This window comes from Pyrgilauda ruficollis, unplaced genomic scaffold (assembly GCF_017590135.1).
Source record: "Pyrgilauda ruficollis isolate IOZ18807 unplaced genomic scaffold, ASM1759013v1 scaffold35, whole genome shotgun sequence".
Classification (NCBI taxonomy): Eukaryota; Metazoa; Chordata; class Aves; order Passeriformes; family Passeridae; genus Pyrgilauda; species Pyrgilauda ruficollis.
The window spans coordinates 4,538,879-4,565,017 of record NW_024524934.1 but is presented as its reverse complement, the minus strand read 5'-3'; the positions used below and the strand labels follow the sequence as shown (position 1 = coordinate 4,565,017).

General features: G+C 43.7%; 1 protein-coding gene across 1 annotated transcript in view; it reads left to right on the top strand.

Moving 5' to 3' along the window:
• NEDD9 (neural precursor cell expressed, developmentally down-regulated 9) overlaps positions 1 to 13,915 on the top strand; it is a 38,493-nt gene extending 24,578 nt beyond the window's left edge. Inside the window, exons 3-7 of the mRNA XM_041475385.1 lie at positions 7,399 to 7,500; positions 8,296 to 8,397; positions 8,807 to 10,030; positions 10,367 to 10,456; positions 11,313 to 13,915. Coding sequence (XP_041331319.1) covers positions 7,399 to 7,500; positions 8,296 to 8,397; positions 8,807 to 10,030; positions 10,367 to 10,456; positions 11,313 to 11,804 — 2,010 coding nt within the window. The 3' untranslated portion in view covers positions 11,805 to 13,915. The remainder of the gene's footprint in view (positions 1 to 7,398; positions 7,501 to 8,295; positions 8,398 to 8,806; positions 10,031 to 10,366; positions 10,457 to 11,312) is intronic.
• Positions 13,916 to 26,139: the final 12,224 nt, after the last annotated feature.

Sequence of the window (26,139 nt, the reverse complement as noted above, 5' to 3'; positions counted from 1 at the left end):
TCAGAGCTTAGAACATTTATGTAATTCCACAGATATTTTTTTTTAATTGTTTGGAAAGACTATAAACCTGCACTTCAGATTTAGGAAAAAAACAAAACTTAAAAATAGTGTAATGACCCTGCTTCTGTGTGCTGATTAATGGGAGAGGTCACGCCAGGAGTTAAAAATTCAGGATTAGGTTAGTTGCAAAGGTTTTGATTATACCTTTTCACCAGCAGTGAGGGTTTAAATCCAGGCCAGCTTGTGACGTCACATTTTTTGTCTTAAAATTGTTTCACAACTTGTCCTCTATATCTTCAAGACTCACAACACAAAAGCCATGCAAGTCTTGTTGAAATAATGCAGCCTCAAAATTGTAACACCCATTTTCCTTACATGCTGTTATGACAGTACCACAGGGGCATTTTCTAAGACTGGGCACCTACTGGTGAGGAACTTCATAGGTGCATTTAAAAGTTTATGTTTAAATGCCTGAGCCTGCAGAGTTAAGCATTTTTAACACACCATGGCTGAGTGACATGCTTTAGGTTTTGAGAGCATTTACAGCAGAATCTTCATAGGAGTAGGTCTTGGACAGCAAATGGAGATGGTGTAGGACAAAATAAGCAGGTTTTTTTTAAGATAAAAGCAGCATCAAGAGATAAATCAGCTCAGTGTCGGGGTAGTATTTGTCATGTGCTCTTATCTTCACACATCTGAGTATTCTAAGAAATCTCAGGAACAAGCAGAGGTGTCACACTGCGCCTTGGTGCCGCGTTCTTTTTTGCCACCTGCTACAGCTGATAACTCGCTCAGCCCAGAAAATCAATACAGAAATTTCTGTCAATTTCCTCTTGCCTGGCAGAGACATCTGGGCCTTAGCACGAGAAACAACTCATAGTTAAGCTACAAGTCCAGTGTATCAAAAGAAATGCCTCTACAGACTTCCTCCACCCTCTTCTAGCTTGTCAAAGCTCTCCAACAGCTCAGTCCTGGCAGAAAATACTACACCAGAACATTTTATAGTGGCCCAATGTTCACACATTATTTGGATTAAAATAAAGTGCTATGAGTTCATAATCTTAAGACCTGTAGCAACTTACAAACCCAAACATTGAGAAGAGTATCCTTAGCACATGTGAAACTCCAACCTTTACTCGTTGGCAGCAGGGAAATACATTGTCATTGTATACAGCAAATAAGTAAGTAAAAACAGGATTGCTTGGTTTTTTCAGAGCAGGCAACAGAAAGTGATATGGTAGGTATTACTGTCAGGAAATTTATTATCAGTCGCTGGAAATCCTGATGCAGCTTGCAGAAGACATGAATGGAAACACTGTGTGCTTTCTGTAACAATGACAGTTTTAGCCAGCTAGCCAGCTGCTTTCAAATACCTAAATTACCTGTGTGTTTTTCAACCCAAGCTTCCTGCAGTTCAACTCAGCCACTGAAACTTCCCCAAGGGAAAAGAAATGCAAAACATTTAAAGAGGCACACATGGCTTCCTAAGGACATGCAGCAGAACAGAAAGAAGGGCTAAGAGATGGTTCAGTACCTGGTCTGACATAATTCAATGGCTCCTGTCACTGCCTTGTAAAAGGCTGGGGCTTAAAGAGAATAGGGAGTTCTTTTCACCTTAATTCTCTCTGATATTTCCCTATATTCTCTTTGTCTATTTTATGCTTGTTACAAGCCTAAGAGAGTCCAGATGGCTGTTAAATATCCATTTAAGGGGCTCAGCAACAGAATTGCAACAATTAGAGCTTAATTTAAATTAAAATTTAAAGAAATAATGTACAACAGTAAACAGACATGCCTTTTTTTTTTTTTTTTTTTCATTTCCTTACACTTTGACTCATTTTTCCCACACCCAGGCTTTATGCCAGTCCCATTTTATGCACCACCACCTGGCCTCCTCCAGGGCAGAGCTCTTCCCAGGGTAAGCAGTGGATGGCAGTAGCTCATCAGCTGCTGAGCCCTGCCCGTGGAGTGAAATATAGTTTAATACAGTTATTTATCCCAATTTGAAATATATGCCCCTTCTTTCCCACCTTCAAAAAGCACTATTTAAATCTATTTAGAAAGAAGTCAGCAGTCATCAGTAGGCTCTTGGGGTTGAGAGGCCATACTGGGAAATACCAGGCTGCCCTTTTTAGCTCCCTTCTGCTTGTAGTTTGGGTGGGGCAAGGTGTACCTCTGATCAGTTCTGTCACCTGTAAAACTCACTTGTATCCCGTCATTCTGCACATCAGGAACTGCAGTTCATGCCAACAGGCCAAATTCTGCCCTCACGGTACTGCTATAAATTCAGAGTAATTTTGGTTGCTTCAGTAGGTTTATTTGCTCTTTGTCCTTGTGAAACAATGTAAACTACAGTGTTTGTATCTGCTGTAAGCACGAGAATGGTCTTCTTGTTGCCGTAGTTAGGAATGTTCTCTCTTGCAGCCTAACATGCATTTTAATCCTGGAAGAAATAGAATGTTGGTTTTTCCCCCCCTATATTTAGGAAAGCGGGATTTAATGAACCACAGGACTGGATATTTTGTAAAGTACATGCACATTCAGCTCTTTTTTGTTGGTTAGGGGCATGCCATTGGCATGGAAAAGGCCCAAGTAATTGCTTTTGGAAGAGCGTGGTCTTCAGAAAGAACAGAACAAACTTTCTGCTCAGTTGTCTTTGTTTTGCAGTACTGAAAGTTTGAAGGCTCATTACATGTTTCACCAGAGCCAAAGCTGGTCCCTGTTAGCTGCTCTGCACGGATTAAGTGGTTAACAATGTTTTGAGAATGTTGTTGGGCTAGATAGTTTGTGGGAACACCATCTGTTCCCTTTAACACATAAACAAGGAAAATTGCTGGTTTGAAATGCAGGATTATTTTTTTATACTTGGGTGACCACAGGCATTCTTGAAAGAGAAGAGGTAAAAGGGAAAATAATCCTCATGAGGTATGAAGTGCAATGACATTTGTTAGAAAATAAATTTGTGAGTGTCAGATGGGGCTGCTATCCCTGTTCTAGAAGTGGCTAATGTGGAACATTTCCTTTGCAGTCACCTCCTTCCTTCTGAATTCATCTTCAAAAGTAAACTACTGTGAAAAATAAAACCGTAAAAAATTGTTCAGCAATGCATTGGAAGGGCTGAGCATCCCTTTCAGAAGCAGCAAATTAATTTAATATATTAATGGGTAAATGCACAAATTCAAAAGTTACTTCTAAATATCCAAAATGAAAAGTTACAGAAGTTACTTCTGTCTCTTACTCAGACAGAAGAAGCAGCACAACCCCATGATGGCCCACGTGAGGTCATGAGAGTAAGAACAAATGCCCCACATTTTCCCTTTGTCAAATAGTGTGGGCATTCTTTTAATTACTGTTACAAAATGTTTACTCAAGATAAGCTTTGGTGATGAGCTTCTTCTGTTCTGAATTGACCAGGAATAAGCAGTCCAACTTAAAGAAAAGTGTTGGAAGGAAAGAGGGGTGGAGGTACAACAGGAAACATTATTGTACTCGGTACAGACCAGATTATCGTCTGCAGGAGATTTTGCTGTGACATTGCTCGTAACATGTTGTTACTGGATAATAATCCTCCACACAGGAGAATATACCCCAGTCACTGGGAGAAAAAAGCTGTCTTCCATGTTATCAGCAAACTTTGGTTGTTGCTGGGTTATCTTAAAGTCATATTTTCTGCCTTTCATATAACTTTTACAAAATCCTAAAGAGGAGCAGACATAAAAGCATCTGATGCATTTTATTTGGAAAATAAATGCCACCATAAGCAGAGTGCACTGCTAACCATAGCTCTGCAGACACCTCAGGTCTCCTGTCCACAGTTGCAGGCAGACTTTAGTCATGAATACCCAGAATCAAGCATTCAAACTTCTCATTTTCTTTGGCAGCAGTTAGGCACACCCAGAGCACATTTTTGTTTCAACCAAATAAAGGAGTGACACTGCTTGACCACTGCTTCAGTTCTGAGAAAGAGCAAAAGTGCCTAGATAATATAAAAAGTCCTGCAGTGCTGAGTGAAACTGATTTCCTTCATGTGGTCCATCTAGCTTTAGTGCAGCCTTTTAGGATTGTATCAGCACAGTAAATAAAACCAGCACCCTTGTAATTACTGTAAATCTTTCATATGGCATCTGGTATGTCAGGACTGTTTGAAAAGTGGGAAAGGCCTCTAAAGATAGGCTACCAGAGTAACTGCAGCTGCATGAAACTCCTGTGTGCAGGGGAGGGAGAATTTCTCTGCAAGTACTGGGCATGAGCAAGGTTCTCTTCCATGCATGTTCCAGGCTCTGTGGTGCAAGGATATCATCTGTTTTGTAACCAGGGATTCTTGTTACCAAAGCAAAATACCATGTTTACCTGTGAGAAGAACAAGCACTTGTGTGTGCTTAGGGACATGTTTTAGTGGTGGACTTGGCAGTGCTAGGTTGATGGTTGGACACGGTGATCCTAAAGGTCTTTTCCAGCCTTCTGTGATTCTATGCCTTATTGCCTGTTCTGCTTGGATCAACTCCCTTCTTTATATTAGAGGCCTGTGACTTTGTTCATGGAAATCAATTCTCTGAGCAAGAAGAGTGGTGGTGTCTTTTATCACAGAATCACAGAATGAACTAGGTTGGAAAAGACCTTTGAGATCATTAAGTCCAACCTGTGACTTAACATCTCCTCATCAACTAGACCATGGTATTGAGTGCCACATCCAGTCTTTTTTTAAAAATGTCCAGGGACAATGACTCCACCACCTGCTTGGGCAGACCAATCGCTCTTTCAGTGAAGAATTTTTTTCTAACATCTAATCTAAACTTTCCCTGGCACAGCTTAAGACTGTTGTCCTTTTGTTCTGTCAGTCATTGCCTGGGAGAAGAGATCAACCCCCAGCTGGCTACAAGCACCTTTCAGGGAGCTGTAGAGAGTGATAAGGTCTCCCCTGGGCCTCCTTTTATCCAGAAGCAGTCAGTCATTCCGTTTCTGGTGTAGAACAAAACCGAACAAGTGGGTATAAAAATTTCACACTGAGCAACCAATATCTGTCTTTTTGGACCTGACACATCCTGAGTCTTTCACTGTCCATCTAGGCAGCAAGCAGCAGGTGAAGCAGAGCCAAACTGCAGCAGTGCACCATTCCTCCTGCTTCCAGCGCTGCGTGGGGCCTCTGGCTGCCTGCCATGAACACCCTGTTGTTTCTTTTCTCTGGGACAGTCAAGCAGTTTCCCAGCATATTAGCAAGCAGCCTAGTGCCATTGTGTTCACAGCAGCAGAAGGGCTGGTGGAGATGGGCTACCCAGGAAACAGCCCTTTGTTTTTACTGTATGTACACTGTCAGTTCTCCCAGAGGATCACTTTAACACACTGAATGACTCATTGAAGCAGCTCCATGGTTGTAATGTTGGAGCCCTTGGAAGGGACCTTTGAGAAAACATGACTTAAAACCAAATCCTTCTGTTCTTGACTTGGGTAGAAAGTATCTGACTGGCGGTACACAGCTGGGGGGAGAAAAGGGTGCAAAATATATATGGGGAACTATTCTAGTCTGGTCACTAACCCCCACTGGCAGAAAAAGCATGAAGAAGTGATGTTGATACTAGTTAGAATTTTCTCTGGCAAACAGAATAATCCCAGTACTACATGAGAGTGGCCTGGGAGGGATACTGTCTGGAGTGACCCATGATGGAAAGCTTCCAGTAACTTCAGAATGAACTTCCTTAAAAGTTTTGCCTATAGATACCTTTTGCAATGCAGTAGGTGACTCTGTGGGACAGGAAAGGCCTGTCAGAAATACAATATTTTTAGATTCTTTTTTAAAAAAACTCCTGTGTATGTAAGCCCTATTAGCCCCATGCCCAATTGAGCAGTTCTCTCATATGCAGCACTCTGGAGACTCCGTCACTTCCAGTTCCTGTCTTCTGATGATAATTAAAGGAAAAGCAGTTGCAAAAGCCATGGTCTTCCCCCGCCTGCCAGGCATGACTGTGTCTCCTTCCCCCAAGGCCCACACAGTCAGGGCAGGGGCTGGTGCTGCCTTGGGATACTCACTGAATCAGACCTGTACTTGTGCTGGCAAGGCACCCTCCCGAGGGGGAATCCAGTGGTTGTTTCATGGTACAGGGGCAGAGACTGCACAGCCAAATCTGGGTGGCAAGTGAAAAGAAGGAAAGCCTGTGTTGTTAACATAGCAGAAAAGAGGTAGGGGGTTAGCATGAGGGACTTTCCCTGAAGACCACAGTCAAGAAAAACTCACTGTGAAATCTGTCTAGGATGCGAGGATTCCTTACAGCAAAAACTGCCGTGGGATCCTTACTGAGCATTGGGGTAGAAATGCTGTTGGTATGTCTCACATACATTTCTAAGGAGAGTTAGGTGGCTCTGGTATAAAATTTTCCCTAGCTGAGTACAAAGCCACATCTTATACAAGCCTGTGTAATTTCTTTTGTTGTGCCTTTGGGTTACGGTATTTATATTTTTTTGTTAGAGCTAAATAGGACCAGCAGAGGTTAAGATGTCAGCATTTCCACTACAAACCCAGTTCTCTTTTGGGGTTACATAACATTTCTTTTATACCACACTATACTGAAATTCTCCTGTGCAGATGCTGTCCAAGACTTAAGGCATTTATTTTTCACCAGATTTTATTTGTAGTCCTTATGGTGGTTAATGGTTTACAAAATGTCAAAAATGGTAAATTCTAAGCTTTCTTGTTTTTCTAAGCTTCATTATTTTTCAATAATGTTGTTATTGCATTATATACTTCAAGAATAGCTTGACATTTCCCATCTCTTAGCCACTAACATGAAAAAAACAAGCAGAGACAGCAAAATTGAATGTCCTGCTTTGGAAAATTTAAGCATGGTGTTTCTATGTAAAGAATTTCCAAAGCCACAACTCACAATCAGTTCTCCAGGACGTTGTGCTGTGGAGCACAGTAACACGTGGAGTCCTGCTGGAGTAGGTGGGAAATACCTCTGTGAGCAAAGGCATAGACTCCCAGAGACTAAACATAGTATTTTAAGCCTCTGGTAAGGAGTGGGGACACTCACCCCTAGTAGGATCAGCCCTGATCTCAGTGAGTGGGTGGTGCAGCCATCACCTCGTGCGGTCTGTGCTAATGGAAGGTCAGTGGGAAGAAAGGACAGAGCTCTCGGACCTGCATAGAATCTGTGCTTGGTAAATAGAAGACAGTGTAGAGCACTAGCAAACAATCATGTCAGGGCTGGTCTGGAAAGAAAAAATGCTGCATTTGTAGCTACTCATTTTAGAGCATTCAGCTCTCAGAAGAGTATGCAGACTAGTGTTACTAACATTGCCAATGATGCATGAATGTTAACAGGATTGGATTGTTTATACCCTGTGCAGTTACAGAAAGAACATCCTCAGAGACTTAACATTTCCTCTTTTTTCCTTTATCCACAGGTAATAACACCAGTGAGGTCAGGACAAGGTTATGTTTATGAATTCCCTTCTAAACACCAGAAGGATGCCTACGATATCCCCCCCGTTCGCCCTCTCCAAGGGGTAGGTACCAATAAAAGTGCCAACAGGGCTAACAGAGCACAAAAGGTGATGAATTTCTACCAGACTTTTATGAGTAAGACAAGTTCTCTCATTTCAGAGAGAAAATATGTTTTAATTAGATGCTGTGGCTTATTCACAGATCACAGATGTATTTCAAAGTTTTATTTGATGTTGACTAAGATTTGGCAGCACACCAAACACAAAAGTCCCATTTGTTCTCTCTGTTTTGATCAAAGAGTATATCTAAACAGAATAAACTTGCTGCCTGGGAACATTTTTTTTCCCCTGTGCTTTGTTGATGCATAGTTGACAGTAATTCACTCAGTAAGGGTGAAATTATCGCCTAGATGAACAGCTGCTATGCAGGGAGTTGTTTTCACCACCTATTGACTGCACCATGTCACTGAGCTTGAACTGTATCTTTGTTCTGGGGAGCACTCTTAGCAGTGAGTCCTCAGGACCACAGGCTTGTAGAGTGGATGCTGGCAGGACCTGGAACTCAACCACCCTGAATGTAAGGGTCTGATCAGTACTGGTCACATGTTCACCCCAAGAGGTATCTGTAATAGACTGGCCCTAATTTACCTCTCAGGAGGGAAGTCAGCCTTGACTTCATCTCTCCAGCCTGTCCAAAATTCTAGGCAAATCCAAGATGTTCTCCCATATGGAAAAAACTGAAGAGCTCTGGTCACGTCCAGATTTTCTGACAGGAAACACAGAAATAGGAAAATTCATCTAATAGCAGAGCTTTCACTGAGGTGACTTGTTTCTGTAATCAGTTTATTCTTTCTTCAGATATATGACATTCCTCCCACATCGGTTAAGGGGCCTGCACTTCCAGTTCCCATGGGAGAAGCAAAAGCCTTAGGAGTGTATGACATACCACCTGCCAAAGGGGTAAGCATTACTCTGTTTCCACAAGATCCTGTATTTTCGTGTCTGGCCAAAGACATGTTCTAACAAGGGTTTACGTAGGATCCTGAAGGAGATTCAGAAGTTCAAAAACTTCCTTAGGTTTTTAAATTATTAAAACCAGTGAAGTGAAGCACTGCATCAAAATTAAGGTTATGAACTATAAAATGATAATTAGACCTACATTATCTTTGTGGCAGCGTGCTACCTTTTTGGATTTTGCTGCTTATGGGAATTTGCATTGAGATGAGTGATTAAAACTGACTCTCAGTCAAACTTAAGATAAGTATCTGACTCTTTGAAAGTCAATAGCAGATCTTCCATCCCAAATGGAAGATGGTAAATATTTTGCTATTCTAGTCAAAGGTTTAATGTCTTGTTTTCTGTGATTCAGGTCTATGCTGCACCTCCATCTGCACGCCAAGATGATACAGCCCTGAGGGAAACCTTGCAGGATTTTTCATCTCCAGTGGGGCAGAGTGTAAGACCAGAAGGAGTATATGATATTCCTCCTCCCATCACCAAAGCAACTGGAAAAGAACTTAACAGATTTTCTCCTGAGAGCCTATTATTGCCAGGTGGAATGGCACAGACACAGAGTGTTTATGACATCCCTACGAACCACCAAAACCATTTTCTTGGACAGCAAATTGCACCGGAAAAAGATGTTTATGATACCCCGAGGGGAATTGCATTCCCAGGACAACAGACAGGGCTCAGTGAAAATCCCATCGCAGAAGGAAGAGAAGGTGTCTATGATGTGCCACCACCAGTCCTCCAAGACAATAAAGGCTTACAGGATGTGACTGATGGGATGAATAGGTTGTCTTTCTCCAGCACAGGAAGCACGAGGAGTAACATGTCCACATCGTCAACGACATCAAAAGACTCTTCTCATTCAGCATCAACTGCACAGGACAAAAGACTAATCCTAGATCCAGACACTGCTATAGAGAGGCTTTATCGCCTCCAGCAGATGGTGGAGGCAGCTGTCAATCACCTCACAGCCTTCATTACACCAGACTGGCGGTCCTATGGGTATATGGAGAAACACATCAATGAAATTCACTCTGCTGTGGATAAGGTAGAGCAGTCGCTGTTGGAGTACCTCCAGTTTGCCAAAGGATCGGCAGCCAATGCTTCCTGCCTGTCTGAGTTCAGCCTCCTCAACAAAATGAGGAGAGAGGTGCAAAGGCTGGAGGACTCTCACCAGATTCTTACCCAAACCAGTCATGACTTGAACAGCTACAGCTGGTCTTTGAATGTCCTAGCTGTCAACAGAGTGCAGAACAAGTGCGACGACTTGGATCGGTTCGTCATGGTGGCAAGGACAGTCCCGGATGATGCCAAGCAGCTGACCACCACCATCAGTGTCAACGCAGAGCTGCTCTTCAAACAGGCACTGGGCAGCTCCCGTGTCAAAAACATACCAGAGAATATAATGAATGCTCCTGACTGTGTGTATGACAGTCCTCAGATGCAGCGTCATGGAGAAAAAGCACAGAACCACTGCAGCTCCCTTCCCCCGCTCCTGAGTAAAGGCCAGCACCCTTACAATGCCACCAGTGAAGGCTCGGAAAAGAGCTGGATGGATGACTACGATTATGTTCACCTGCAGGTAGGTAAACCCAAGACCTTGTTCTGCACAAGGCCATGTAGGAATTGTCTGTGGTTTTTGTAGAAGCTTCTTGTGGGAAAGCAGCAATCAATTGCCACGCTAAAGCCTATTCAAGAGTAATTTCACCAGTGTGATTACTTCCTGTCATATAGGACTGTTGGATTTCTAATAGTGATAGCCTTTTGCTCTGCCACACTATCCTTTAATTTTCTGTACTCTTAGTGGTGCACTACCAGTGAAAAAGCCAACACAAAGCAGCCTCTGTCTTGACCTGTGAGCTGCCGTTTAGCTCAGAAGCAATTTTGATTTAACAGTCTCTTATGTTATACAAAACAGGGGAAAGAAGAGTTTGAAAGGCAACAGAAGGAGCTTCTGGAGAAAGAAAATATCATCAAGCAGAGCAAAATGGAGCTAGAGCACCATCAGGTATGTTCTCCCAGGTGCATAATTGCACTGAATTGCAGCATTCCTCACACAAAGGGAGCACTGGTCAGACAGAGCAGGAGGGGCCCTCCCCTTAGCAGTGTGCAAAGGGTGCAGATAATAAAAACCAAAGAGTTTAAAAACTCTAAAAGTTCACAACAGAAGAGAAACAAGCTTCTTTGATGTCTCACAGCAGGTCAGTCACAAAGCCAGCTTGAGAACTTGGCTTTCCTGACCTGCCATCCAGGGCCTTCATCACTGGACCATACTGAATACATGTGCCACCTTCACATCTGCTCAGTGAACATCAATACCATCAGCTTAAATATTAAATATTGTGCTGAACATCACTTTTAGTGCTAAAAAAAGTAGGTTCACAAGGTCAAGGGCTGTCACTTTTCCCTCATATTAATTCTTCAGAATGTTGTTGCCATATTGTATGGCAGAAAATTGTACAAGCAATGAGGAGGTGAGATCTAAAGGGTTTTCATCTCAAAATCCCACAGAGATGACAGCTTTTTAAAGATTGTGTAGGAGTCATTGCCACTTGGATCCATCTCTCTCACTTGTGATTTCAGAATACTCCAAATGAGCAACAGCCTGTAAATTCAGGAGTTTGTGTTGTTGGGGTTTCGTAATACAAATGAGATATTTCAGATGTTTCTCCTTTCTCAACTCTGCATGTTTGGATTTACAGTAATCAAAGCACTTGATCCTAGAAAACATACTGTTACTTTTTACTTGGCATAAGGTCACTGTAGGATACCCAGGGGTGTCCCGAGGCACAAAGGGAAATCGTAGTACATAACAGCATCTTATAAGAATACTGGCTGATGGGAGCTTTTGTTTTTCCTTTCAGATCAATCAGTTTCAACGTCTGGAGCAAGAGATCACAAAGCCCGTGGAGAACGACATTTCCAAATGGAAGCCTCCACAGTCCCTCCAGACCTCCCACGACAGCCGCCTGCTTTTGTTCTACTCCGACCAGTGCGAGACTCACTTCAACTCCCTCCTGAACGCCATCGATGCCTTTTTCAGTTGTGTCAACTCCTCTCAGCCCCCCCGGATCTTCGTGGCACACAGCAAATTCATCATTCTGAGCGCTCACAAACTCGTCTTCATTGGGGACACGCTTGCGAGGCAAATGACGACTCAGGACATGTGCAACAGAGTGATGAACTCCAGCAACCAGCTGTGTGAACTGCTGAAGAGCGTTGTTCTGGCCACCAAGGCGGCTGCCTTGAGTTACCCCAACACAGCATCCCTGCAGAAGATGGTGGACCGAGTAACAGAGCTCTCTCAGCACGCACAGTTGTTCAAACTCTCACTGGTCCAAATGGCGTCCTTATGAAACCCAGCAGAATCCAATCCGTGAGCAGCAAAACGGAAGAGCAGACAAACTGGAGCTATTTTTATGTAAATGGTATCTTTTTTTAGATATTTTTTATTAAATATTTTAAATACATTCTTATGCATTAGAGAGTCTAATCAAATCAGGGATCTGGGAATATTGTCTGGTTGTGTATTATGTTTCTTACACACATTTAGATTTGTATACACGGGGTATATGTATATGTTGCTACCTTCCCTAAAACATCAATTAAGCACCTTAAAAATTACGTGTCAGGTAAACAGTGCATATCTTTTGTATATACAGCCTGTTTCCTCAGCATATGTGTTAACTGGATGCTGCACTCTTTTTGTTTCATTCCTTCTTGATGCTGGAGCATGGACTTGGTTGTGAAACCTACTTGTAGCAATCCATGAAGCAAGTGTAATGGTTCTCATAGAACTCCATTCCCTTCTTAGAAATTACTTTCTATAGGTTAATCTGTGAAGGTTTAACTCCTCCTGATGTTACTTGGTTGTGTAAAACATTTGGTCATTCTGACCAACATACATGCACAGCTGCAATAAGCAACATATCAAGCAAGGCATACAGCATTTGGGAGAAAAGCATTTTTAGACCCTGTAAGAAACAGGACCTTCAAAGGAGGAAGGCAGAATTGTACATATTTAATATCTTTTGGCATTCAGATTTTGCTGTTTCTAATAACTCTCCAACATGGGATTTCAAAACCGTGGATGGATTCCTATCAATGTAATTTCATACATGTTTACTTTGTATGTCCTTGCATTGGCAATTTAATTTAACAGTCAGGCTTGAAAGCCTTATTGTTTATGGACTCAATAGTTGTCCCGAGGGCATCCCAGCATCCATTGGGCTCATCTTTGAGGCTGTGGATGATCAAAGTTTCAAAATACCAATCCCTTTCAGAAGGATTAACATACAAATTGTATTTTGTATGGAAAGAAAAGAGCTTAATTTGAAATAGATATTTAAACATCTCTATAGCATATACACAATTTAATGAAGAAATAGCACTTAATTGTCTAGGACATATTATTGGGAATTAATTGCATCTGTTGCAATTTTGATTTCCATTCAACAACTGGGCTTTTTTTCCAGAATTCTGTTGTGTAGGTGCTGATCTTTTCTGCACTACACTGTTGCCAAAAATGATGTCCTGTTTTAATGGGACCATTCTGTCAGTAAATACACACAGTCCCACCTAGTAATTTTCAGTGTAGACCCTTAAAAATTATTAGCAGAGTGTTATTATTTCCTTTAGAAATGTCGTGTATGCCGGTCACTCCAAAACCCTTATAAGCTTATTTGTCATCACTGCCTTCTGTGAACCCCATAAAAATAAGTCAGAGAACACCATTTTCCTGTGGTCTCCAGCCTAAAAGCTGTGCTTCAAAGTGAGCAGTAGCTCACTTCCAGGTGATTCTTGCATTTTTAAAGCAGAAACACTACTGTCCTTATTAATTCAAGGTGGTCCCACGTTAATGTGTTCTGAGCGTTTGCCAGATAGCTGGAACAGCAGGGTCGTGAGATCAGTAGCACCTGGGAAACAGGCACTTCTCACTTCTGCCTGACTCCTGACTTTCCCATTTTGTAGCCAAACGTGTGCCTTACTGAAATGGGATTTGTTGTCGTAGGTGACAGAACCATTTCAGCTGTGTATGAAACCCTGCAGCCTTAATGTATTGTCTTAGAGCAAAGACCACTGTTCATTACCATAACATTCCAGAGTGCAGAACATTCCTGGAAGGTCAGTGGTAGCCAGCACAACCCAGCTGGCTCAGGGTGGGCTCCAAGGCTTAGTCTGATGTGACATCCTGAAAGAGCAGTTGTGATTTTGTAACCTATAACTAGTTGCCAAAAAGCAATCTATGTGAACCTGTTTTGTACTATTGTTGTTTGGGATTCTTTTGGATTTCCCTGTCCATTTTTTTCACTGTATATTCTTAGAAAGTGAAAATGTGTTTCTAAGTGTAGTGGTTATGTTGATAGTCTGTGCTTTCCAAAGGAGAACCTTTATTGCAACCCTGTATTACAGTTTGTTATCTTGTAGAGAGTCATTTTGGAATAATTAAAATTACAAGCTTTTTATATAAAAAAGGCAGCTTGGTCTTGTTTTTTTCTTGTTTTCAGAGTCTTCTAAGCATATTCAAGTGAAATATTGCTGCTTGCTAATATTATCAAAGCCATTATAAAATGAGGAACTCATTTTCTTTTTTTCACTGGTCAGTGCTTATAGTGTGAAATGAGAACTTGGTGGTTTAAGAGGAAGGGATGGACAGTTTCTCTGCCTGTCCAGAAGCAGCAGGTGAAGCATTTATCCAACTCAGCCACACAAGCTATCAAGTCCAAAATACATCTATGAGGGCCTACAGTACACTCAGCCACAATCCTGCCCCATTCCTTGTGTGTATTCCTGCGCTGCATAAGCTGCATCCTGAACCACCTCAGCCTGGCACGGACAGTGGTCCTTCATCTGAGTGGGGCAGTTCCTCTCAACATGATCCCACAGGAAGCTGGGGATCACAGGACACAGCTGTGCCTTCCACCCATTCTGGCCTGCTCCCTCTCTCCAGCACTTACTGGTGAAGCCATTATCCACAGGAACTGGAAAAGCAATTTTGCTCAGTACAGGCACCTTTCTCCCCATAGCCAGTGGTAAGAGCACCCCTCTTCTACTACATGCCAGGTTGAGCATTATGTGGCTGTGAGTTCTGTCGGAAATAACCCCATGGCTTTAAGGATCACAAAGTTTTCCCTAAATTTACTTTCACATTTCACTGCTGCCAAGGCACTCACTGCCCAACCTCCTGTCAAACACCCAGGGGTGCAAGGAGGAGAGAGAAAGCCCAGGGCTGGCGCTGTCCTTGCACCAGTTTTTGGCTGCTAATGAAAGACATCTCTGTCAGGAAGCGTAAGAGCAATGAAAACCTTGAGAGCAAAGTGCTTGGTTTGGCTCACCATGTCCTTGCAAGGGGACAGCTGGGGAAACAGGGTTGCTCTGTGGAGCACTCTTCCACAGTGCTCCATTTTGCTCCCCTGCTAAAAGTAAAAAGGTCAACTAACAACAAAGAAGGGACTGGACAAACAAAATAGTTCAGAATAGAAACCAGAGCCTCTTTGTTCCCCTCCCTCGAGCCACAATGTCCCCATGCAGTTGTCAAGAAATTGCTGTTGTTTGGCAACCAAGACGATGGCCAGTGTGAAATGACTGTTTCATGGCCAGTGTGGAAAAAAGTCTGCCTCACACTAGTGGCAAATGCAGAACACTCAAATGCACACAAATGCATGGCTCTTTCCTGCGTACATTAAGTAAATACCATTTCATGTTTATTAGAAAAACGCTTCCTTTCCTCTTCCAGGATGATGAGCAAGGGAGAAAAAAAACAGGCAAAAGCCATCCTTGAAATGGGCAGGTTTTAGAGAAGTTGCCAATTCATAACAATATGACACAAGCCATAATTCATACTGCACAACCCCCTGCTGCTACCTCTGCCATTTCTTGCAAGCCAGGGTTGTGCAGCTCCTGCCTTTTCCTCAGCGATGCACTGCTGCAGCCTCAGCAGAGCCCCTGTGTGCTGCTCCAGCACAGGCAGTATGGGTGAAGGACACCCACTTCCCACGCTATCACCTGATGCCAGAGTACCCCCCAGCATCTTCACATCCCCCATAACTTCTAGGCCCCGGAGGTTTTGGCACTCTCTGACACAAACATCTGGGCTGCATTTCAGAAGTGTCCCTCCCACACCTGTCACCAGCTCTTCAGAGTGTTGTCACACCAGTGACATCTTCCCTCTGCCTATAAGCCAAGCATCTGTAGCTTTTCAGATCCAAATTCAGCTTTTCCTTATGGAACTTCCACTTCCAGGCTCCATGCACTACCTTAACATGCCTCAATCTCATCCTAAAGGCTTTAGAAGCTCATGGGATTTTCTCCAAAGGTAATTCTTAACTTTCCCTTACCATTTCTCCTCTCGCAATGTCCACAGCTTTAGTCAACATTTAGTCAGAAACATTTCCAGGGCAAAGCCAGGGTAATGCCAGTCCCAGAAGACAACACAAAGCATTTCTCCCTACGCTAAAATAAGCCTGTTCATTTCATCTTAGCCTGTTACACTGGCAGTTTCAAAAGCTGCATGTGCATATCTTTCTTAACTCAGCTGAGCCCTTTTACTGCTAGAAGGTTTTCCCATCTCAGAGATGGACTGTCTAGATAATGTAGATTTGGGGTCTTTTATAAAATAATTTATTTTTGTTACTTGCACCCAAATTCCCCCTACAACAGCAGCTTTCTCTGTCTAAGAGCCTGGATATAGCTGTGTGGCTTTTCAACATCACAGCAAAGCTATAGTTGTACCTAGTGCTGCAAAGTCCTTCCCAGAAATTCTTCTGACTTGAAGAGGGCATTGAAGCCAAGGGTTGAGAGTACCTGCAAAAAGTGAACAGCAGCAGGAAAAATATCTAATCCAACCCTATTATAAACCAGTTGACTTCACAAAGAGCAGGAACTTCCTGGGAGATTGCATGAGGAGTAGCACAGACTCTCAGTAACTTGTACTACTTCATTTTCCCTCTGATGTACTGCCCAGAGACAATTTTACTTTGATTAAATTAGAGCTAAATTTGGAATGGAGTTCACATCATGAGCAAGACCTGACCATGCTGGACATATTGCTGGCTGTTGGATTCATTTCAGAAACCCGAGTACATCATTCTCTATTCAAAACCCAAATATTTGGCCTTCAGTGCCAGTGAGTTATGCAGGATATAAAATAGCCAGTCAGCTGCCTAACCTTGGAAGAAACACCTCCCCTGGGCATTTTCTTGAGCTCCTGGGAAGCTGCTGGGTTCAGATCAGGGTGATCTTCATCCCCCCACCTTCCAGGTCAGTGGCTAGGACCACTTGGGGGATGGCTTCCCAGAGCAAAGGACCAAGAAAGATAGTTTCAGATCAAAATTCCAGGGCACAGTCTGGGCATGCACACTGTAGAGGCCTCCTCTTCAGCTCTCAAAGCAGCAGAAAATGAGTAGTTGCCCATCCCATGGGCAAAAGCTCTTTGTGCCTCCTGATAAACCCTTGTCTCTGCAGAAACAGCCTTTGCTCCCAGATGTTGTGGACTGCTGAACAGGGGAAGCTGGAATGCTTAGAGGGAGAGCCAGTGCTGAGCAGATCACTTTCCCATCTCTCCTGGGGTTTAATTTGCAATAGTAAGCTCCTCACAGCAGTTTGTGATTCAGTTCTTTCTTTTCAGCAGACAGCATCAGGCTTGGCTCAACCCACAATCGAGCTGCAGTTTGCTTTCAGAATTCTTTCTACACCTCCCTGGGTTTAACTTCTGGCCCTAGCCCACGCAAGCAAAGTCCACCAAGTCAATGCTCATCACAGGAATTCACCTTTCTATTGGCCTCTCCATGTCCATGAGTCCTCCCAGTCCCTGCCAAGGGAGAAGCCCAGTGCCTGGGAAACCAGTGGCTAAGGAGCGCTGCTGCAATGGGCTCGGCATCCACACCACCGCCCTGACAGGGGTTCTTTTTTCTCTGCTGAACACCAAGGGAAAGGATATGTTCTGTACACACAGCAATTCCACGCGCCAGGCTAACTGTGATAAAACCAGAGGCAGGGAGCAGGAAGTCTCAGGTCTCCAGGAGATCTGTGAAGCTCAGCTCATCTGCTCCGTGCTGCCTTTGCAGCAGGAACAGCAGCAGCTGCCCCCCCGCCCGCAGCGGGCTCCCAGAGGGTTACACGTTCCCTAAGGCCAGGCAAAAATCACAATTCCCTGGTTCCGTGCAGGCTTGCACCCACGGAGCATCGGGTGCTGTCAGCCAAAGGAGGGATGTAAAAACCCTGCTGCTGGGTGGGAGGAGCTGTCCTCTGAAATCACGAGAACTTTGTTTCTCCTTCCATGTAATTTCCCTTAATTACAGAAAAAGTGATCAGGGCTCTTTCCTGGATGTAAAGCTGCAGGAAACCAAATTCAAGAAGCCTTTCACAGCTTCCCACTTAGCCAGCTTTATCTTGCTCAACACTGCAGCCAGGGCTGCCCAAATGATTGCCAACCAGGAAAGCACAATAACAATGTCCCAGAAGCATCTGCTATTTATATGAACGCAGACATGGTTAAATGAAGGTTACAGTCAAGGACGAGCAGAAAAATCTGGAGGAGCGCAGAGAATAAGAAAAGACAAAGAAAAAAGCCTATTCTGGCTTTAAATTTTCTTACAGAAAGGAATCAAAGTAAATCTTACAATCTTTTGTGCAGAGGACCCCAGAGCATTTTGCTGCACAGTGATTCAAGTTCTCCTTTATTCCCAGTCAAGCGCAAAGAGAAAAAGCCCCAAGGGTGAGTGGCCATGAACTTGAAAAAGAAAAAATAGACTTTTGCTGTTTTTTCACCCTATGCTTTGTTTTTATGAAGGATGTTGGGACCAGCCCACCCAAAAGCCTTTTATCTCAGGAGGTGACTTGAGCTAGAAACAGGTAATTAGCTTACATTCCAGAAGGGGAGAAGTTAATTTACCTGGCTTTTCTTCATGAGGCGTTTCAAAGAGAAATTAAATTTTGATGAATGAGCATGTGCATTCTGCAGTGCTTGACCTGCAGTTAGTTTTCAGGCCTCGCTGCTCTAGACACAGCTTTCACTTGTCCACTCACAGATGTACTAAAGGAATAAGCAAAACAGCCCTGCTGGAAACCTCTATCACTTTCATGGGAATCGCTATAATGCCCAAATGGACATTGCCAGAGCAGGGTTGCACTGCACAGGACACTTCATTCCACCCTGAAACAGTAGCAGGCGGAGCTGCCTTTACTCCTGAGAAGGTGGAAATCCACAGGTCCCTCAAATATAGGCATTACACAGAAACATTGGTTCCATCCAAGAAGTAGAGCTGCTGAAGACACCAAGATACACAAATAAGAAAGCTTCTTCCTCACTACCTCCTTTTCTCTCCATGGGTGGTGATGTTCAGAAATGCCTCAGTTTGGATTAGCCTGTATCTACTCAGTGTGAGACACCTCAGATGCGATTCATCCTGCCTATCTAAAGACATTTGCTTGTGAGAAATGTCATCAGAGTCCCCTTTAAGCAGATTAGAGTCCAATCTATATGATTAAATCTACTTTAGGATGAGACAAATCCTCAACTCAATGATTGTTTGCATCTTAGGTCTTCAAGAGCAGCCAAGACAAGCAGCTCACCTGCAAATGACCACATGATACATTCCTAAATTTTGAGGATGATGAATACTACCTGGAGACCTGCCTTCTGAAACTTGATGGGGCCACAGACACAGCTCAAGTCACAACTTAAACACTAAAACACTGTAGAAACTCATGGACTCCCCCCGGCTCACCAAGCCTAAAGCTGGTATTGGTACCATCAAAGCACTTGGCCTGAGGGTTCATCAAGTCAGGGCACTCCTGGAGCCTGAGCCAGCAAATGTCACAACCCACATTCAAGCTGAGTACCCCCAGTCCTGCCACCTCCTCCTGCCCTCAGACAGTCTTCAGGTTTTGCAATTAGCCCTGGCTCTAAAGGCCCATCAACTAAAATATGCTCTGTGCCACATGGGGGAAAAGTTGGACACGCAAGTAACTCACTGTGCCTCCACTGTCCCAGCAGTTTTCTTGCCAGCTCTGTGCTTGTAACAGTGCAAAATCCAGGTGGTTACAGAGCTCCTTCCTTGGGAGCTCCCAGCCTGAAGGATTCCTGGGTTAGGTTGCTCTTCCTTGTACCAGAGCAGAGAAACACAGGAGAGGAGGAAAATGAGGCAGATTTCCTTAAGGTCACAGGGGTGGTTGATAGGTGAGGTTTAGCTCCTGTCCATGAGTAATCTGTATATATCTCTGCCCTGCTGAAAAGTGTAACCTGCAGTTTCAGACACTCATTTCCAGGGACAGCATGCACCAGATGCCAGGTTAAGTGGCTTTGGCACAGGAAGGGCTGAATCACCAAGAGAGGCTAAAGGAGAGTCAAACGATAGAACTCTTAGTTTTGAAATGTTGGTTTCAAAATTATTTTCTGACAAAGTGAATTTGCTTTCTTCTTCTAGTTAGAAATGATTTGTGAAAGTCTTTTTTCTTTTACTCTGAATGCTTCTCCACTAGCAGCACATATGCCTCATCCCATTTTTGCCTGTTTTTCTCCTCATATGGGAACGAGGACAACACAACTGCAAACACTAAGTACCTTACATGGTGAGTGTGTAGATCCAGCTGAAAGAGATTTTACATTTTTATTTTCCTCTTGAGGGAAAAAAAAAAAAAAACAAAACAAAACAACCTTCTAAAGATCTTATTCTTCATGCTGTATCAGCCAGGCACTGCTTATGCAGTGACCTACAGTGGCAGCTGGTAGCACAGGAATAAAGAGTCATGTATTTAGGCACTGTGCTCATTAGCTGTTAACCAGATAGAGAAGTATCAAGACACTCCTAAGCTACTTCTGTCCCACAAACAAATAACACATTATTGGGTAAAAAAAAAGCACCCAACTGGAGGCCAGGACAGGATACCAGTATTGCCATAAAATCCAGAGCCCTGCAGTTGACTGGTTTTCCAGCAAGTGATTCTGCCTCAGGCTGTTCTAGCATGGGGGGAAATCCCATAATTCATATATTTCATATGGAGCCTTACAGCTCATCAGCTACTTATCAGAGGGGCTCTGCTACAGTTAAGTTTTTATGCTAAAATTCCCATAATAGGCAGAAACAGGAGCCTGTGTCATCTCTTCTACAACAAACCAAAATATTTGGAGCAACTTATCTGATCCGTATGAGTTATTCACAAGTAATAAGTTCAGCAGAAAATGCCAACCTCTACTTCCAGGCAAGGCAACAGAGCATAAAATCTCCATGCCCTGCAATCATTGCTCAGATTCTCATCCTATGAAAAAACTAATCAAGGAGAAAAGTGAAATTCAGTGTTTCCCACATGAATGCATCCATGGCTTCCCAGAAGGACATTTTCTGACAAGCAGCTAGGAGGCCATTAAGCAGGCTCTCATTTAAGCAGTTCCTCAGCAATGTTGCTTTTCCACAAGCTCAATGATGAAGACACAATCCTTACACACACAAAAGCCACAGCTGTGGCTCCATCACCAGATATCTATTTTTAAAGCTCTCTCCATGTACACAGAAGCAAGTCCTCCAAGTCTGATTTTTCTCTAGCCCTCACACTTTAGGTAAAGAATACATACCTTTTGCACAAGTAGAAACTAATTAGCTCTTCAAAGCTCCCCTACACAGGTGAAATCAGCTACAGGAAGGTGGGACAATCTCATGCCTGCTGGCTGCAGCTCAAAGCCCAAAGGCAGTGCCCAGCTCTGATCTCTGCTGGTCCTGCTCAGTATGGAGGGCATCCCAGGCAGGAAAGGCTGCCATCTCCTCCCATGAGCTGCACTGAGTGCTGGCTTCTTACTGACTGTTCAGAGCAGTAAATACGACAGCTGTGAAACGAAGGAAGGGTTTTCTTCATTCTCAACTTTGAAGACAGTTTTAGTTGAGAAAATGTGCATGGTATTCTATTGGTTTTACTCTCTAAGCATTTCTAGCTATCAGCCTGACAACATTTAAGAAAGTAAGAATTTACCAGGTGGGTCAGGCCATGGAGCACACAGCCCCATATTCTATTTCTGAAGGGGCAGGTAGGTCTGTTCAGGGTAAATTCACAAGCTGACTGTCCCTAGTGCTCACAATCATTGGATATTGGATGTTAGGAAACACAGCACTGACTACACCTCTCATTATCCTATAAACTTGGGATTTGCCCATGGAAGTATCAATCAATTGGTATCTGGAGGTTTACAACCTTATCTTTGTGACATTCTGTGGCAAGAGATTGCAAGTTTTCAATACCTACTGTGTGAAGTGCTTATCCACACGTGGGACATCCTAAGAAACCTCGTGCTGCAGCCACCACTGAAGTGCTTGACCATCCTAGAAAAGATACTGCTCCTGTCACATACCTGTACCTTGAGATGGTGTCCTTAGCCTGTTGTGCTGTGTTTCCTGAGTGGGAAGCATGCACTGAACCCACCAGTCCCTCCACACTCCCCTCATCCTATCACACTTTCTTCCTTTTCCTAGGACAGGCTAACCCTGCTCTCCATCACAAGTACTTCTGAAGCACCTGACAGTCCTGGTTAAAGTGTTGATGACAAGAACGTCTCACCTAACATGAACTGAGAGCAAGAGTCTTGGAGAAGGGAGAAAATACAGTGTGACTGAAGTATATTTTCTGGCTAGTCAGCCTCGAGCTGGAGTCTGGCCAAGAGAAAAAGAAAAGCGCTGTCTTTTTTAGCCTTAAAAATACACCACACATACAAAAGGTTGGCTTCAGCTCTTCCTCCTGCTGGCCACAGGGCAGAGGCTTCTTCCTCCTGTCCAAGCTCCCACAGGATGGGTGGGTGGCCACAGCTGCAGTGGTCCAGAGCACTGGCAAGCACCTACTTTCCAGTGGCATTTGTGCTCCCCAGGGAGCTGCCAGCTGCCAGGCAGAGGAGTGGTGTAAGAGCCTCAGCCCTGTTTTGGTGTTATAAACAGGCCAAGTTTTAATCCCAGCATTTCATCTCGGTTTTGACTTGGAGAGTCTCACAAGCACTAGAGATCACTAACACAAGAGCAGCAGCCCTTCAGACCCAAACAGCAGATGAAGACTCCTCAGGCACACACCTGTACAGCTGGAATAAGCCTGAACTTCCCAGGCAAGCCACACAGACTGAAAAAAAAAAAAAAAAAAAAGTTTGCTTGTTTTTTTTTAATGCCAGCAACCCTCTAAGTGTAAATGCTAGATTTGCTAATGGGGACTCACTGTAAGTCTTGAGTAATAAATCAGGGACTCAATAAAGGGAAAATAGGTTTTTCCAAAGCCCTGTGCAACAAAGTGCTTCCTCCTCCCCTAGCTTGAATACAGAGGCAGCAGCAGCATAACTCAACAAGGCTCCCACCATATCTCTATCCCCTAGCTTTTCTCAAGAATTTTGGTCTTTAATGCAAGGAAAATGTTACACAGACTCTCTGTCCCCCGGTTTAATATTAATATTGTGCTATTAATATTATACGTTATATTAATGGTAGGCTACTATTGGACTAATACTAATATTAGATTTTGGGAGAAGGTTTTAAAGTAAGCCGATCATAAGCACTTGTTTTACTTGCTCAGTAACTAGCAGGATTTAGACCAGCTTTGATGGGATGGAATGTCACATCACATCTCAATTGTGAGAAGAATAAGGATGCAACATCAAGAACTGGTTTTGAAGAGATCTGGACAGCAGGCAGCTTGCCCTTGCTATCAGACTGGGGAAAAACCCCACAAAACCAATACTTTTCTTAAGCTGCTGTGGACAGTGGTACAGTATGTTTGCAATCCTAAGAAGTGCTGCTGTGGTGTTTTGGAGGCTTTTTTTTTTTTCTTCTTCCTCAAGCACGGTGAGAGTTAAGAAAAGCAGGCCTCTCTTGGCATTTTTGAGACCTCTCTTCCCGAAGCAGATAGTTTTGAGGTTACTTTCCTTTACGAAGTAAAGCAATGCACCAGTGCTCCTCGACTCAAGGCTCCATGCATTCTCACAGGCTTTTTGGCATGCAGTATACAGCCAAACAAGAACCAGGCTCAATACCTACAAGCAGTTGCCCTTGTACTTCCCAAACCCACTAAATAACAGCAGAATTACTATTAATTTTTAAAAATTAAAATAAATAAATAAAGCAACAGCACCGGCAAAGGAGTCCAGCAGCATCGGTCCTGCCAGGAGGGCCCGTCCCCAAAGCCTGGCGGCCCATGCCATCTAGTGGTGACACACGCCCTTCCCGCCCAAACTGGATACTAAAAGCCTCCAGGATGTATCTATTTCTTTATTTAGTATTTCAGACTGAATCTACAGTGTCCGGTTCAGGGATAAGCTTTTTCCACTATCCATGACATTCCTTGAGGGCTCAGGAGAAACGTGAGGACATCCTGGAAGCAGGGACAAAGAAAAGCAAAACCAAGTCTACTCTCAGTATGTGAATCTTTTGGAAAATGTAAAACTAAGGCTGCAAAAAGCATCACTGCTAGTACTTCAGTGCCACAATTGTTAAGTTAACCTCGTGATTTTGCCCAGAGAAGCTGTCAATGCCCCATCCTTGAAAATGTTGGGTTGGATGGTGCTTTCAGCAACCCCGTCTCCTGACAGGCGTCCCTGCCCATGTCAGGGAGGGTTGGAACTAGATGATCTTTAGGGACTCTTCCAGCCCAAACCATTCCGTGATTCTATGATTTTGGAAAATAAAGAGGCTAACAAAGAAATTCAGTAAAAGACTTGCAAATCAGAGCCACACAGTGAAATTCACAGCTCCCTGCCGGGGCATGGCCTCTCTGCTGGCCTGAAGGAAAGATGAGTATTTCCCCACGTGGCTGTAGCACTCATGCTGGTTCGTGCTTGCCTATGTGCACCCAACCCACTGACACCAGAGGTTGATCAGACGGTTCTGTTCTTGGAAAACCAAAAATCAAGTTGTGCCAGGATCAGAAGTCACAGCAGCTGTGGTGCCAGCCAGCCACCAACACGAGAGGGCTTTAGGGGATTAACATCACTGCAGAGATGCTGCAGACCTGGCATGTCCAAGCTAAGCACATCCTCTGCCTATGCCTTGCAGACACCTGCACCAAGCTCAGCCCTCTTGCAACCACCCAGGTCACCAGGCAGCATGTCCTGCTTCTCCTGAGGATCTTCTCAAAGCATGGTCTTTCCAGAACCTGAGGGGAGCAACTCTATATTTCTAAAAACTGAGACCACCGATGTTGGAAATAAGTGGTGGGCAGGGACAGATTTTAATGCATTCCACCATGGCAAGCAAGTTGCCTAACAATTTTAAACACGTTAAAGTCCAACAGCTGATCATCTGGCATCAAAACACTCATTTGCCACAGGAATGGCAATTAGCCCAAAATAAGCAAGAAGTTCTCACAAAGAAGGCTCCTGATTAAGTCCTTAAGTAAGAAGGAGCAGGGCACTGTGCTAAGAAGTTAAAGATTGACTTTAATAAAAATTCAGTGTTGACACAGCCGCAGTGGTTCAACTTAGCACACAGTTGTAGCAAAACTTGCTTTGAGCCACAGCCTGTGTTACTTGTGAACAAACAAATTTGCTGCCAGAAGGCTTTAGACTCCCCAAAAAGAGATGCTAAAATACTCTAGTGCAGAGGAGAAGAAATTAACATAGACCAAGGTATTCTCCTTCAGAGTGTTCTGAGGAAGACATAGGTTACATGTAACTTCTCATCTTGAAACTTCACTCTTACCTGCAGAGAAGGCTGGATGTTTTAATAGACTGTGGACACAAGTCACCTGCCTGAATTGCTCAGCACACCCAGACCCAGGGAAAAAGATTCACAGGCAAGTACCTCTCAGGCCACAGATCCAATATCTTCTTACCCTTCTTAGTTCAAGTACACTGCCAGCATATGGGACGAGTCACAGTGGCAGTGACACAAGGCCAGCAGAGGCAGGTACACCACAAATAGTAGGTTATGTGTTCAATACTTGGACAGTGACCAGAGTGGCCACATTATGGCCCTATCCCATCTTTCCCTACATATTAGAGTCCCTCAACTACCAAAGTTAAAGGAACATTTGTGCTATTCATTTCCTGCTATGGAAACTGAAAAGCCCCATGAATAGAAACAGATGGAAAATAAAGCCCAAGATGTACTTGATCACAGTGTCCCCCTTTATGAAAATAATTCCTTTGCCTGGAGTCCAACAGTGCTACACATGAACATTAGCCCTAGACCAGATGAGAGCCTTCTGCCAGGCACTGTGAAGCAGTGCCAAAGTGTCTCCCTTCCATCCAGCTTTCAGAGATAACACTGTGATTATGAACACCCACAGATGATCAAAGCATAAGAACTTCTGGTCGACGTGAAGAACACAACAATATTCATGTCCTTAACATTTAACATAAAACCCAGCATATTCACACTGCCAGCTTCCAGTCTGATCACGGATAAAAAATGTTCATGTAAGTAAAACTCAAGGAAGATGTAACACTGCTTGTATTTGATAAAGACTGTGTATTTTAATTACACAGAGCCAAGGCCACAGGACTCCTGAGAGAACACACGTGCCCACAGTACTGGTTGAAACAGCTTTTGGTGGAACTTGGGGCAAACTTGTACAATGGCATCTTCATTCATCCCACTGGAACAGACCCCAGCGGGGATCTTTGGGACCAGCACCAAAGCAGAAAAGCAAGCACGTGTTTCACATGCACTTGACACCAGTTGCCCTTCACTGATTGTTCTCACTTATACTAGCCTCCAACAAAAACCACCACAT